This window comes from Podarcis muralis, chromosome 13, assembly GCF_964188315.1.
Source record: "Podarcis muralis chromosome 13, rPodMur119.hap1.1, whole genome shotgun sequence".
Classification (NCBI taxonomy): Eukaryota; Metazoa; Chordata; class Lepidosauria; order Squamata; family Lacertidae; genus Podarcis; species Podarcis muralis.
The window spans coordinates 6,261,106-6,277,156 of record NC_135667.1 but is presented as its reverse complement, the minus strand read 5'-3'; the positions used below and the strand labels follow the sequence as shown (position 1 = coordinate 6,277,156).

At 49.7% G+C, this 16,051-nt stretch overlaps 1 protein-coding gene across 1 annotated transcript in view; it reads right to left on the bottom strand.

The window, feature by feature from the left end:
• Window positions 1–1,134: 1,134 nt before the first annotated feature.
• The window catches only part of IPO4 (importin 4), a 51,394-nt gene continuing 36,477 nt past the window's right edge, over window positions 1,135–16,051 (bottom strand). Inside the window, exons 23-30 of the mRNA XM_028702102.2 lie at window positions 14,359–14,552; window positions 12,814–12,870; window positions 11,327–11,452; window positions 9,093–9,301; window positions 6,836–6,968; window positions 4,454–4,558; window positions 3,219–3,288; window positions 1,135–2,749 (exon numbers count right to left, since the gene is read on the bottom strand). Of these exons, the coding sequence (XP_028557935.2) occupies window positions 2,619–2,749; window positions 3,219–3,288; window positions 4,454–4,558; window positions 6,836–6,968; window positions 9,093–9,301; window positions 11,327–11,452; window positions 12,814–12,870; window positions 14,359–14,552 (1,025 nt within the window). The 3' untranslated portion in view covers window positions 1,135–2,618. The remainder of the gene's footprint in view (window positions 2,750–3,218; window positions 3,289–4,453; window positions 4,559–6,835; window positions 6,969–9,092; window positions 9,302–11,326; window positions 11,453–12,813; window positions 12,871–14,358; window positions 14,553–16,051) is intronic.

The following is a 16,051-nucleotide window of genomic DNA, read 5'->3' as shown; positions in this document are numbered from 1 at the left end:
CCAATCAATGGCCGTTGAACTGAGCTCCCGATTCAAGACCAAAAGAGGGAGTCTGTCTTGCTCCGGCGCATAGCTGTCAACTGTTCCCTTTTTTTAAAGGGAAATCCCCTTATTCCGAATAGGATTCCTCACAAGAAAAGGGGAAAGTTGACAGCTATGCTCTGGTGGTACATTCTGGGCAGCACCCCTCGCCTGCGACAGGATCGTTCCCAGCGCCTTTCAGCTGGAGGTGTTGAGGATCAAACCTGGGCACTTTCTGAATATTACGGGGGCTGCTTTCCTTCTGTACCTACACTGCTTTCTAAAAGTGAGCTGGCCCTCTGTTTCTGAACGCCAGTTGCTAGAAGCCGCAGGAGTTGAGAGGGCTGCTGCTGCTGCTTAAATTTGTGTACCGCCCATACCCGTAGGTCTTGGGGCGGTTACAACATTAAAATCGCAATATGAAAACACAAAACGCATAATAAAAACAAGAACGGTCCAATCAACCCCTCTTGCGCTCGGGTCCTGAGTGCGAGTTTCCCACTGGGGCATGTGAGTTGGCCACTCTGAGAATAGGATGGACTAGCCACCCTGATCTAAGGTAAAGGTAAAGGGACCCCTGACCATAAGGTCCAGTCGTGGCCGACTCTGGGGTTGCGGCGCTCATCTCGCTTTATTGGCAGAGGGAGCCGGCGTACAGCTTCCGGGTCATGTAGCCAGCATGACTAAGCCGCTTCTGGCGAACCAGAGCAGCGCACGGAAACACCGTTTACCTTCCCGCCGGAGCGGTATCTGTTTATCTGCTCACACTGGTGTGCTTTCAAACTGCTAGGTTGGCAGGAGCAGGGACCGAGCAACGGGAGCTCACCCCGTCACGAGGATTCGAACCGCCTACCTTGTGATCGGAAAGCCCTAGGCTCTGTTGTTTAACCCACAGCGCCACCCGCTAGCAGGCTCCTTAAGGCTTTAAGGGGCTGTGGAATAGTTGGCGCAGGCATATTGACAGGATGGGGCAGATTGCTTCTTGCTCGGAAAACTTTCTTCGGGGGGGGGGGTGTCCAGTATTTGAAGCAAGAGGTTTTGGCCTGAGCTTGGAGACCCTGTTCTTACGCTACCCTTAATAAGCATACCCTCTCTGCAAGGGAAACACACCTGTTAGTTTCAACGTGTTTTTTTTTATTATAACATAACACAATATAATCTCTTCGTTCCAGAAAAATACCAAAACCCAGTTGGTTATATAATCTTAAATACAAACTAGAAGGGGAAACAGCTGGTTCGATGGGTGCAGGAGCCCGGGTGAAAACCTACAGCAGCCTTGCGAAAATAAATTATCACAAAATCCTCTCAGAGACTGTTTGGGGGAAACACGAACTTTGGCAAACAAAATTCATTTGGAATAAGCCCCCCGCAAAGAACGGGAGTGAGGCGGCACTTAAAAGCGCTGAGAATCGCTCCCAACAGCGAAAGGGAGGCAGGACAAATTTGGCTCAAAAGACAGCCGCCCCCCTCGACAACCGTTGGAAAGAGATGAGAAACTGCGCGGGAGGAGGAAGAAAATAATCGGAAGGGGCTGCGTCTTGGCTTCCATTAATGGCAGGACTCGCATCAGCATATATCTGAGGAAAACTTAATACTGCTGAACTTTCAAGTGTGACCCGACCTGAAATCTTTGGCTTGGAGATCAAACAGAAAGTGGGTCTCTCAATGACTAAAACTCCCTCCCCGCACTGCCCTCGTTTTTGCCTAGATTTCAAAGAAAGATAAAATACACATTTCCTGGTGGTGGGAGGTTATAGCAACAGGGACAGGCCGAACTCGAGCCCACATTCCCTCTTCCTGTAATGGTTGAGGAATGAGGTTTTTTGGCAGTTTACATGCTTATGACATGCCACACTGCTGGTGTTCTCGAGTGCCGCTGAAAGCACTCCTCAGCCCTCCAAAGTCCATCTCGAGGAAGAAGGGAAAACCATGTGGACTAGCGCCCCCAACTGCACCAATATCCTTTCCTCCTTGCTGCCCTACTAAAAGGGGCTCCTGTAAAACACAGCCCCCCCCCCCCAATCCTGCTGGGCTCTTGTCTCGGCGCAAAACTGGCTACGACGGTTGCCCCTTGGCAAATGAAGCGTGCTGGTTGAGGGCGTCGTAACTGGGCAGCAAAAAAAGGCAAAAATTTGGCGGCAGGGACTTTGAGGCCCCCAACGGATGGATGGAGCAACCGCTGCAGTCCCTGAAGGTGTTAGGCAGAGAGCCTCCCTTGGGGAAAGGACTAGGAATAAAACAGGTTTGGGGGAGTTGGGGTGCTACATACTTCATGCCCCTGCTGATGCGGTGTGAAAAAAGGCTGACTGCCCGCCCCCCAAGACCCCCCCTCAGCACCAAGGGACGTGTGTGGCAAAAAACGAACAGCCGTCACAGGTAGGGGGCACGACGGTGAGGCAAGAGAAGCCTGAAGGGAAACGGGGAAATGAAACCGCAGGGAGAGTCGCCTGGTGTCAACGGGTGGAGGGCAGGTTGGCCGCAAAAACTTGGAAGGGTTAGTCCATACAGAGCCAAGAAGGGTGTCCGGTGGGAGGTGGGGGGGTCGCCTCAAGCAAAGTCCCCTTCCGCTTTCACAAAGTTGGGAGCGTGGCCCCTCCTCAAACAGAGCTGACCGCCGCGTTGACCAAGGAAGCGGCTTCCGAAGGCAGCGAGCGCACCACCGCCTGGAACTCGGACGGGCATCGGGCGGAGAGATTGCGCAGCAGGGAGACCAGGGAGTTGCGGCCTTCTGAGCAACGAGAACACACACAAACAGGAATAGAGCGGTTAAGCTGGCTGAGATGAGGCGGTGACGTCTCGGCCGCTGGGCAATACCTCGCTCAACCTTTCAGTTTCCCCCTAGCCGCCAGCCGGATGATCGTGGGGCAGCAGGGGCTGTGGGGCCTAGTGACCATTACAATCCCCGACACACCCAGGTCCTAGCCCGTCGCTCTAACCACTACGCCACGCTGCTGTTATCAGGAATAGTTATTGTTATGACTTGAATTGTTGTCAGCTACCCTGGGTATGAATACCACCCAGTGACTCCGAGGGCACCACATGCCACGTGGCACTGATCGCACAACTAAGTCGCGTTCTTCTCAACACCAACACCCTCTCCCAAAGTGGTTGGGCAGTAAAAATGAGCAGGGGAGAGGAGGAAGAGAAGCTGGTGGCTGCCCAACCAAGAAGGCCCGCTGCCTATCCAGGACGCATACCTGAGGGGATGTTCTCCTTGGCCAGGACGCTGCCGCTGACTCGCACAAGTTCGCCAATCTGCTGCAGGACCTGAAAGAGAACAAGGCCTTCTCAGGGCCGTGGCAAATCCCCTTTTGTGTGGGGGGAGCAAAACACGGAACATGTGGGGTTGTTGTGGATAGTAAGGTCAAGGGACCCCTGACCATTAGGTCCAGTCGTGGCCGACTCTGGGGTTGCGGCGCTCATCTGGCTTTATTGGCCGAGGGAGCCGGCGTACAGCTTCCGGGTCATGTGGCCAGCATGACTAAGCCGCTTCTGGCAAACCAGAGCAGCGCACGGAAACGCCGTTTACCTTCCCACCGGAGCGGTACCTATTTATCTACGTTTCCGAGCACAATTCAAAGTGTTGGTGCTGACCTTTAAAGCCCTAAACGGCCTCGGTCCAGTATATCTGAAGGAGCGTCTCCTCCCCCATCGTTCTGCCTGGACACTGAGGTCCAGCTCCGAGGGCCTTCTGGCGGTTCCCTCACTGCAAGAGGCCAAGTTACAGGGAACCAGGCAGAGGGCCTTCTCGGTAGTGGCGCCCGCCCTGTGGAACGCCCTCCCATCAGATGTCAAAGCAATAAACAACTACCTGACATTCAGAAGACATCTGAAGGCAGCCCTGTTCAGGGAAGTTTTTAATATGTGACATTTTAGTGTATTTTTCATCTTTGTTGGAAGCCGCCCAGAGTGGCTGGGGAAACCCAGTCAGATGGGCGGGGTACAAATAAATTATTATTATTATTATTATTATTATTATTATTATTATTATTATTATGGGAGCTTACCCCGTCGTGGGGATTCGAACCGCCGACCTTCTGATCGGCAAGTCCTAGGCTCTGTGGTTTAACCCACAGCGCCTCCCGCGTCCCTTTTTAAAAGAAATAGCATCTCTCAACTCCCCTCTTGTTACAGGGAAGCCTTGCTGGATCCGAATGCACAGAAAATGGCTGTCCGCCTGGGCGGGGAAGGACTTGCCGCCTACTCTGGTAGCGGGCAAGGAAATGGGTACATGCAGCACAAACCGTGAGGGTGCCTTTTGCAGCCCTGCGCTCAGTCGCTTGTGCCACCTCTCCCGGCTCCTGGGTCTGGCACCCTGACTGCAACACCAGAGACAAAGTTCTGCCAAGGCAGAGTTTTTTCTTGGGGGGGGGGGAATCTCTCAGGTCAAAGCGATGGGTTGCGAGGGAGGGAGGGAGGTTGGGGCGCCTACCTGCCGGGGATCGTGCTCATATATAAAGTTGATGCAACAGAAAACCGTTTTGTATTCCTCCAAGTCATCCTTCAGGGGGAGATTGTGGATCAGGACGGGGAAAATCTGTGGAAGGGGGTGAAACAAGGCGGGAGGGAAAAACGCTTGATGAAGGATGGTCGCCAAGTCCTTAATCGTAGGCCTTGCTGCTCTAAAACGTCTGCAGGGCCCCAGGTTGGCACAGTCTGTCCTATAGACTCTCAATCAGAGTTGGTGAAGAGCTGGGTGTTTTACTCCCCTTTTAAAGCAGCACTGAAGTAAAACGCGTGCCAACTTTTGTGCCCGTCCCTGGTTGCCGTGAGGTGGTTATACAGCCACAGATTTGACCATAGCCGCCTGACCCAAAGGGATTCTTCTACGCAGAGAGAGAAGAGGCCCAGGGGTCGGAGCAAGGGTCCTCGATTCTGGTCGAAACATTGGAGGATGGATGGTGGCTAACAGACTGAGGTTGAATCCTGACAAGACAGAAGTACTCTTCTTGGGGGACAGGGGGTGGGCAGGTGTGGAGGACTCCCTGGTCCTGAATGGGGTAACTGTGCCCCTGAAGGACCAGGTGCGCAGCCTGGGAGTCATTTTGGACTCACAGCTGTCCATGGAGGCGCAGGTCAATTCTGTGTCCAGGGCAGCTGTTTACCAGCTCCATCTGGTATGCAGGATGAGACCCTCCCTGCCTGCGGACTGTCTCGCCAGAATGGTGCATGCTCTGGTTATCTCCCGCTTGGACTACTGCAATGTGCTCCACGTGGGGCTACCTTTGAAGGTGACCCAGAAACTACAAGTAATCCAGAAGGCGGCAGCTAGACTGGTGACTGGGAGCGGCCGCCAAGACCACATAACACCGGTCTTGAAAGACCTACATTGGCTCCCAGTACGTTTCCGAGCACAAGTCAAAGTGTTGGTGCTGACCTTTAAAGCCCTAAATGGCCTCGGTCCAGTATATCTGAAAGAGCATCTCCACCCCCATCATTCTGCCTGGACACTGAGGTCCAGCTCCGAGGGCCTTCTGGCGGTTCCTTGGCTTCGAGAAGCCAAGTTACAGGGAACCAGGCAGAGGGCCTTCTCGGTGGTGGCACCTGCCCTGTGGAACGCCCTCCCACCAGATGTCAAAGAGAACAACAACTACCAGACTCTTAGAAGACATCTGAAGGCAGCCCTGTTTAGGGAAGCTTTTAATGTTTGATGTATTACAGTATTTTAATATTTTTTTGGAAGCTGCCCAGAGTGGCTGGGGAAGCCCAGCCAGATGGGGGGTATAAATAATAAATTGTTGTTGTTGTTGTTGTTGTTTATTACACTCCTTCGTTAATCGGGGTTGGGAAAAGTGGTGACCACCCCCCTTCCACCCCCCTTGGCCAAGGGGATTGGACTCCCCACATCACCCAGAAGCACGGGGTGTGGGAAAGTCTGCCCCTCTCCTTCCCCCTCCCCATACTCTGCTGGAGCAGTTAAAAAGAACGTGTTAAGATAATCTACCATTCAGAAAGGAAGGCAGCTAATGAGCAAAACCCAGTGGTAAAGGAAATGCTTTGCAGAGCAAAGGTTGCATGTTTAATCTCCAGCTGAAAACAACCGTAAAGAGTCAGGGCTGCTCCTGAGACCTTGGAAAGCTCCTGGGAATTCGAGTCAACAGCACTTTCCTCTCCCCTCCCCATTCCTTTTTCCTTTCATGACGTGCACAGTAAATTGCAATGCCCCTGGACAGGGTTTGAATCTCTCTGTGCAGCACGTAAAAATGCTAAGCACTTAACATAAATGCTAAACATAATAAAATATTACTTTATTAAATAATAGTGATGGTGATGGCCGGAAATCAATCAAGGGCCTGGGTTTCAGGATCAGGCAATTTGGATTATCAGAAATAAAAACCTCTTTTTTTTTTTTTAATTAATAAAAGTTGATTGCCAAAACCCAATGGATAAGCAGAATGGCAAGTGGGTATTCCAGATCAACCAAGCCAGAATTAAAAAAGAAGTGGTGGCAAAGATTAACTGCTTCCAAAAGCATATACAGTGGTACCTCGAGTTACATACGCTTCAGGTTACAGACTCCGCTAACCCAGAAATAGTGCTTCAGGTTAAGAACTTTCCTTCAGGATGAGAACACAAATTGTGCTCCGGCGGCACGGCAGCAGCATGAGGCCCCGTTAGCTAAAGTGGTGCTTCAGGTTAAGAACAGTTTCAGGTTAAGTATGGACCTCCGGAACGAATTAAGTACTTAACCTGAGGTACCACTGTACATGCTGAAGCTAGTGCCTTCAATGTTAAGAAGGTGGCAGAAGATTCCCGATTCGCACCTGCGCTACGGGGCCTTGCATACTGATCAGGATTCGCACTCGGCTCTCACCTGTCCGATGGGGACCCGTCCAGGATTGGCCATCACCATCCTTGCGACGGCCCCGCATACATTGTCGGCCACCCGGTTGTTACGCTCCTGAGAGATTATGTTGGACAAAAGCCCCAGGACCTTGGGGTAGTGTCTGTGGGAGAGCAAGCAAGGGAGTTAAGGAGAAAAAGGAAGAGTCGGGAGGGCGAGGGCCTGACATGCTGCCAGGAATTGGAGAGCGAGCGAGAAAGCCCAAAGGATTTTGCTGGATTCCCACGACCAGCAGCGTCGAGTTATTATACACTGCTTAACTGCCAAGATGGCTTCCAATCAGCTTTAAATACATATAACCAATTCCTATACAAACGGAAACAAAATGCAAGAAAACGATCTCATCGGAACATTGAAACGGTCGCAGTCAAGTTATATAATAAAACAATAGTCAGGAAAAGGCTTGTCTAAACAGGTGGGTCTCATCGGGGAGAGACCAGGCCACAACTCTGGGGCCGTCCGTGGAAAAGCTGGTCATGGATTCACTTGACCGGTTTGATCGACAGAATTGGCATTATTATTACGACCGGTGCCACACTATCACCGTTCCACATCTGTAAGAGCTCGGTTGTTTAGCGTGGCAACGTCTGCACTTAGGAACTCCCTGCCGATTGAGATCAAGCAGGCGTTTTCGCTGCTTTACGTTTTCGGCACCCTCTAAAAACATTCCTGTTTAGACATGCCCACCCAGACGCTTTAAAACGTTGAGGCAAATTTAATCTGTTTCAGCATTGCAGCTTTTGCATGTTTCAAAGTAGGGTTCTGAATCTGCCTCAGTTTTGCCATTTTATCTTTGTAGGCCGCTTTGAGGGTGGTTTTTAAATATATATATTTATACCAATATATACACACACACACACACACACACACACACACACATACACATATATATATATATACACACACACACCACCCTCAAAGCGGCCTACACTTATTTATATTTATGTTTATATTTATACATTTATACTCTGCTGTATTTTTTACACACACACACACACACACACACACACACACACACACACACACACACTCTAGCAGTGTATAAATTCTATGAAATAAATGAATTAAGTGACTAAGTGATAACCCTATCCCTTTGGTGTTTTCACTTTGTATTTTCATGCTGTGATTTTCAGATGAAGGGCAATATACTAAATGAATTAATAAACCACAGGGATCTCGGCAGGCTGCTTTTCATTTTGATTACACATACACAATTGATACATAATTTGTTTTTAATAGCTTAGTATTTAAGCAACGCATTGCCTTTCTTGTAGTCCCTGAGTGGGGCCTTTCACAACAACATGCTAGGAGATTAAATAGATCAGGCTTCCTCAAACTCAGCCCTCCAGATATTTTGAGACAACAATTCCCATCATTCCTGACCACTGGTCCTGTTAGCTAGGGATGATGGGAGTTGTAGTCCCAAAACATCTGGAGGGCCAAGTTTGAGGAAGCCTGAGATAGATAGATAGATAGATAGATAGATAGATAGATAGATAGATAGATGATAGATAGATAGATATAGGCTGCTTTTCATTTTGATTAGGTATACACAATTGGTATATAATTTGTTTTTAATAGCTTAGTATTTAAGCAGCGCATTGCCGTTCTCGTAGTCCCTGAGGGGGGCCTTTCACAACAAAATGCTGGGAAATATATATATATATATATATATATATATATATATATATATATATATATATATATATGTGTGTGTGTGTGTGTGTGTGTGTGTCAATGTCCCTTTTTTTGCCAACACCTTGAGAAATCCCCTCTGATTTTGCCTTCAAGGTACAGGTGAAACTCAAAAAATTAGAATATCATGGAAAAGTTCATTTATTTCAGTAATTCAACTTAAAAGGTGAAACTAATATATGAGATAGACTCATGACATGCAAAGCGAGATATATCAAGCCTTTATTTGTTATAATTGTGATGATTATGGCGTACAGCTGATGAAAACCCCAAATTATATCATATATTAGTTTCACCTTTTAAGTTGAATTCCTGAAACAAATGAACTTTTCCACGATATTCTAATTTTTCGAGTTTCACCTGTGACACGATTCCAGATTCTGGCTCACTTCAGCCCAGGCTTCTATAAATGGCTTTTCTTCGTTTCTGTGGGGAATTGAAGGAAGCTTCCGGAATGTGTGCGGACTCTTCCTTGGCGGGCCGCGCCGGGAACCCGATCCCGGCCCCCTCCACCTCACGAAGCAAAGGATACTCGTGCATGGCTTCCCCGCCATGCTCCGCCAGCACGCCCAGCCCGAAGACGGCGTTGCTGCGCACCTCCCGGTTGGCGTCGCGCGCCGCCCCCATCAGCACCGGCAGGAGGCGCGGCACGAAGGCGCTCGAGGCGCGGCCCAGGCCCTGCACCGCCTCCGCCATGGTGCCCACCGCGAAGGACCTGTCTGTGGAGGAACAGCTGGGCTTCTGCGGGGAGGAGGAAGGGGGCAGGATGAAGCGGAAGCGCAAAAATGAGGGAGAAACCCACAGGAAGGAAAAAGACCCCCTCCCCGCCCCACTGTAGGAGTGCAAATATCCAGAGTGTGGGGTCAGGTGGGATTACTATGAGGAATTACAAAATATGCATCAAGCCATTGTGTTCATGATGAACGCATTGTGTTGACTGGGTTTGATACATTGACAATAATTTCTGACCAAATCCCACAACCCTCTGCATCTCTGGCCATTTCCTCTACTGCCCATTTCTCTCTGCTTCACACGTCACGTACACAGCCCAGTTGCTTCGCCAGGCAGGCATCCTGGGTCATCAAAGACAGTGGGCAGTTTCTTTGATGTAGCTTTTCTGATACGTTAATCTTAGGATGTTAATCTTATGGCCAGGAAACAGGTCTCACCTGAAGGTGATAATGATCGCTGTCTTCCTGGCCATTCTCCTTATGTACATTGCTTGTTGATGACCTCAGGGGTTGCCAAATGCACTCCTTTGTAGTTCTGTTTTGTTTACCCCAGAAATATGCGTGCTTAATTAGTTTTAGTAGTTTAACTTGTCCCCACGTGGGTTTGTTGAAATGCTCAGAGGAAATCTGATTGGTTCTTACAAACACTGTGTAAAAAGTTCTTTTGTGAATAAAACGACCTGGGCCAGGGGGTGGAAGAGAGATTGTTGTTGTTGTTGTTTAGTCGTTTAGTCGTGTCCGACTCTTCGTGACCCCCTGGACCAGAGCACGCCAGGTACTCCTGTCTTCCACTGCCTCCCGCAGTTTGGTCAAACCCATGCTGGTAGCTTCGAGAACACTGTCCAACCATCTCGTCCTCTGTCGTCCCCTTCTCCTTGTGCCCTCCGTCTTTCCCAACATCAGGGTCTTTTCCAGGGAGTCTTCTCTTCTCATGAGGTGGCCAAAGTATTGGAGCCTCAGCTTCACGATCTGTCCTTCCAGTGAGCACTCAGGGCTGATTTCCTTAAGAATAGATGCGTTTGATCTTCTTGCAGTCCATGGGACTCTCAAGAGTCTCCTCCAGCACCATAATTCAAAAGCATCCATTCTTTGGCGATCAGCCCTCTTTATGGTCCAGCTCTCACTTCCATACATCACTACTGGGAAAACCATGGCTTTAACTTTACGGACCTTTGTTGGTAAGGTGATGTCTCTACTTTTTAAGATGTTGTGTAGAGATTATTACACACACCCTTCCCAGAATCTTGCTGGTTCAAGCCTCTGTGTATATTCTTATTAATCAGAGTTCAATCCTTCCTTTACTTTGTGAACGCCTCACCCCACCTTTTGGGGCTGTGGGAGAAGGTGGGAAGCCATGTAAACTCTGGGGGAAATGTCATGGCAAAGCGTTACAAGGGTGCAAGCAGGGGTCAGATATGGCGGCACGGAAATACTTTAGCAAACTAAAAAAAACCACCCCTGTGAGGTAGGGTGAGGCCCATAGTTGTCAAGGTCTCCCTTTTTTTAAAGGAAATTCCCTTATTCCAAATAGGTTTCCTTGCAAGGGAAAAGTTGACAGCTATGGTTAGGCCAGCCTTTCTCAACCTGTGGGTCCCCAGATGTTGAACTACAACTCCCATCACCCCTAGCTAGCAAGGCCAGAGCTCAGGGATGATGGGAGTTGTAGTCCAACAACATCTGGGGGACCCACAGGTGGCGAACTGCTGGATTAGGCCTAGACCAGGCATAGGCAACCTTCGGCCCTCCGGATGTTTTGGACTACAACTCCCATGATCCCTAGCTACCAAGGCCAGAGCTCAGGGATGATGGGAATTGTAGTCCAAAATTATCTGGAGGGCCGAAGGTTGCCTATGCCTGGCCTAGACACAGTGACAGGCCCAAGGCCTGAATTTTAAAATTTTCACTTTAAAGCTGAATAGCATGGCACAAATGCCCTTAAGTAGATAAATAAGGGCTGAGGTGTCCCGGGACCCGGGCTAAAGTAAATGGGAAGCCAAAGGAAGTCCCGGAGAGGGAAGGGGCAGGCGTCACTCACCATCTTATTCAGGAGCAGGGGTAGGAAGCCGGCAAAGTACGGAGCGAAGGCTTCTCCGCCAGCCGCTTCGGCCAGAGCCGGGATCACCTCACCGGCATACTCAATCAGCATGGAGTCATACTCTGCCTGGTTTTGGGAGAAGAAGAAGAAGAGTTTGGATTTGATATCCCGCTTTATCACTACCCGAAGGAGTCTCAAAGCGGCTAACATTCTCCTTTCCCTTCCTCTCCCACAACAAACGCTCTGTGAGGTGAGTGGGGCTGAGAGACTTCAGAGAAGTGTGACTAGTCCAAGGTCACCCAGCAGCTGCAGGTGGAGGAGCGGAGACGTGAACCCGGTTACCCAGATTACAAGTCCACCGCTCTTAACCACTGCACCACACTAGGAGAGACACAGAGCAGTGAGAGGAGGAAGCAGAGTTTTAGTGGGCAGGCTGAAACTTAGCGGGAGGGAATCTGCTCTGCATGGCAAAGGTCCCGAATTCAAATCCTGGGGGCATCTCCAGGCAGGGCTGGGAGAGAAAGAGACGCCCGTCTGAAAACCTGGAGAGCCACTGCTGCCGTTCAGGTAGACAATGCTGAGCTAGGAGGACCAACGATTTGTCCCTATGCTACTGTTTACATCAGCTGCTTCCTCTGAACCATGAGGACTGCAATCTTAAAGACTTCAAGGCCCATAGCTCAGTGGCAGGGCATCTACCTTGTGTTCTTGTAGGAAAGAAAAATAGAGAGAAAAAGAATTGAGCCGAGGTTCTCCGTCTTCCTCAGTTGCGGGCTAGGTGTGTTTTTCAAGGAGGAACGGATTGCTTTCAGACGAAGATTGGACAAGTATAATGATACAGTGGTACCTTGGTTCTCAAACGCCTTGGTACTCAAACAACTTGGAACCCAAACACTGCAGACCTGGAAGTAAGTGTTCAGGTTTATGAACTTTTTTTGGAAGCTGAACGTGCTCCGTTTTGAGTGCCACACTTCCGTTTTGAGTGTTACCCTGAGGTCTGTCTGTTTTTGCTATTTATTTTGCATTTTTCTTTTTGCATCTCTTTTTGTTCTTTTTTTGTGACTGTGTGGAACCCGGTTCAGCTACTGATTGATTGATTGATTGATTGATTGTGTGACTGCAGTACATTGTTTATTGCTTTCATTTTATGGGTCAACGGTCTCGTTAGATAGTAAAATACATGTTAAATTGCTGTTTTAGGGGTTGCTTTTAAAAGTCTGGAACGGATTAATCCGTTTTGCATTACTTTCTATGAGAAAGCACGCCTTGGTTTTGGAACGCTTTGGTTTTGGAACAGACTTCCGGAACGGATTAAGTTTGAGAACCAAGGTACCACTGTACTTGGAATGCATTTATTGAAACCATAAGGGCTAGTGAGGGAAATATATATCAGGCTGCCATGTCTGTTCTCAGAAGCCCACAAATTATAAGAGTTTAGAAGAAGAAAGGGGGTTCTGGGGTCTGAGGCTGCTGATTGCTGGACTTACCACCTCATCACAATCTTCATCCTCGTCTTCATCCAGGCTGGGGTCCTGACAGACTGTCTGCAAAGGGAACACAAGGAAGAGAGTGTTTTTGAACAGGATTGCGGCATATACTGGCCTAAATGCGGCCTAGGACCCACGTACCTACAGGACCGCCTCTCCTGGTATGCCCCGCGGAGGACCTTAAGGTCCACAAATGACAACATTTTGGAGGCCCCAAGTCGCAAGGTGGTTAGATTGGTCTCAACTAGGGCCAGGGCCTTTTCAGTACTGGCCCCGACTTGGTGGAACGCTCTGCCACAAGAGACTAGGGCCCTGCGGGACTTGACATCTTTCCACAGGGCCTGCAGGACAGAGCTGTTCCACCTGGCCTTTGGTTTGGACTCAGTCTGACCCTTATGTTTCCCTCCCCTTAGGGTTTTGATCTATGGGCTACTTTTAAAATGAGGCTGCATTTTAAATTGCATTTTAACCTGTATTTTAAATTGCACCCCCCCATATTTTTACTGTAATTTTACTGTTAGCCACCCTGAGCCCGGCTCTGGCCAGGGAGGGCGGGGTATAAATAAATTTATTATTATTATTATTATTATTATTATTATTATTATTATTATTATTAAATACCCCTCCAAAAAAAAAAGTCCCACTTCCACCCCATTTGTATATGTCCCACTGCTTCCCAAAAATGCACTGCACTAGTTTGAAATTTTATATACAGTGGTACCTTGGGTTAAGAACTTGGTTCATTCCGGAGGTCCATACTTAACCTGAAACTGTTCTTAACCTGAAGCACCACTTCAGCTAATGGGGCCTCCTGCTGCCGCTGTGCCACCGGAGTACAATTTCTATTCTCATCCTGAAGCAAAGTTCTTAACCCGAGGTACTATTTTTGAGTTAGCAGAGTCTGTAACCTGAAGCGCCTGTAACCTGAAGTGTCTGTAACCCAAGGTACCACTGTACTCATATAAAGCTTTTTGGGGGGTGCATCTCCCCCCCCCCCCCGAAGCCAAATCTGGCAGGAGCGGCCAGATTCACAGTCCGGTCAGTGGAAGTCACGAGGGCAAGCTTGAGTGGTGGAAAAGACTGGCCCCCCAAGAGGGGGGAAAAAGGAGGAGAGCCCTGTAGAAATCTCTGCCCCAGCCTTCGCCAACCTGGAGCACTCACAGGTACAGTGGTGCCTCGCAAGACGAAAAGAATCCGTTCCGCGATTCTCTTCGTCTAGCGGTTTTTTCGTCTTGCGAAGCAACCCCATTAGCGGCTTAGCGCTATTAGCGGCTTAGCGGCTATTAAAGGCTTAGCGGCTTAGCGGCTAAAAGGCTATTAGCGGCTTAGGAAAAGGGGGGGGAAAGCGGGGGGGAAATGGCAAGACTCTCAAGACATTTTCGTCTTGCGAAGCAAGCCCATAGGGAAATTCGTCTTGCGAAGCAACTCAAAAACGGAAAACCCTTTCGTCTAGTGGGTTTTCCGTCTTGCGAGGCATTCGTCTTGCGGGGCACCACTGTATTTTGAAGAACAGCTCCCCTCCCGCCTCCCCACCTGAAGACTCACTTTTTTCTCCAGGACCTCCCGGATGACTTGGCACAGGTCCGTCAGCTGCCCGGGTGCGCGGAGGGCCTCTTGCCGGCAGGTCTTCAGCACCCTCGCCAGGCTCTCCAAAATCTCCATCACCACCTGCCGCTCCTTGTCTTCCCGGATCCCTTTGATGTAAGCGGGCAGCACGGTGCACAGCAGCTGGAGGCGAGCTGCGGAAGGAAGGGAGGAGGAGGAGAAGGAGAAGGAGAAGGAGAAGGAGGAGAAGGAGAGTTTGAATTTGATATCCTGCTTTATCACTACCCTAAAGAGTCTCAAGGGGACGCGGGTGGCGCTGTGGGTTAAACCACAGAGCCTAGGACTTGCCGATCAGAAGGTCGGCGGTTCGAATCCCCGTGACGGGGTGAGCTCCCGTTGCTCGGTCCCTGCTCCTGTCAACCTAGCAGTTCGAAAGCACGTCAAAGTACAAGTAGATAAATAGGTACCACTCTCGCAGGAAGGTAAACGGCGTTTCCGTGCGCTGCTCTGGTTCGCCAGAAGCGGCTTAGTCCTGCTGGCCACATGACCCGGAAGCTGTATGCTGGCTCCCTCGGCCAATAAAGCGAGATGAGCGCCGCAACCCCAGAGTCGGCCACGACTGGACCTAATGGTCATGGGGCCCCTTTACCTTTAGGAGTCTCAGTGGCTAACATTCTCCTTTCCCTTCCTCCCCCACAACAAACACTCTGTGAGGTGAGTGGGGATGAGAGACTTCAGAGAAGTGTGACTGGCCCTAGGTTACCCAGCAGCTGCATGTGGAGGAGCGGGGAATCGAACCCGGTTCATCAGATTACGAGTCCGCCGCTCTTAACCACTACACCACACTGGCTCATGAGGACTAAGAGGGGCTGGATCCAGCATCCTGGCCCCACCAGATGCCCCGCCTGGAAGGAGGGCACGAACGCAGCTGTGTTTTTAAAAGCAGACGGGCCAGAGCTCGGTCGGTGGAGCAGAAGGCGCCAGGTTCGATTCCCCCCACGGCAACTTCAGGTAAAAAGATTCCCTGCCTGAAATCCTGGCAGTTGGTGCAGACAATATGGTCTGACTTCATAGATGACAGCTTCCTATGTTACTGTTTATGCCAGCTCCTTTCTCCAGATCCAAGAAGACTAGAATCTTGTTTTATTCTTAATTCAATGGCAGGGCCCGGGTTCAGTACCCGATGGCACCTTCACATACGGCAGGGAAAGATGCTGAGCCGAATATCCGGACAACCGCAGCAGCCAGTCAGGGTAAGTGAGACAAGATGGACTTGTTATAATAAAATTTGGGGGTTGGCTTTTACAGCCCAGCTCCCCAGCAGGGACTCCCAAGCCCATTATGGGTCAGAGGAGAATGGATGGAGGCAGGATCCAGAAAAAAGCAAGGCAGGTCTTAATTTCCCTGTTGCCACGGAGTTCCCTCCACGCTTGCAAGGAGGGGAGGACCCAGAACAAAGGTGTGCAAAGACTTCAGAAATTGCCCAGCCCAAAGAGCACCAAAAAGCACCATACGACTGTCACGGAAAGAGGCAGAAATTTGAGTGTGTGGCTTGTCTCCTGTCTTCCAAGATACCTGATAATATTTGCCAGTTGCCTTATCTTGGCCAGTCTGGGCCATTCTTTTGAGATGGCAATTACTTTGGTTCATGAATCCATTTCACGGATCAACCTCATTCATACATAAAAGCTGC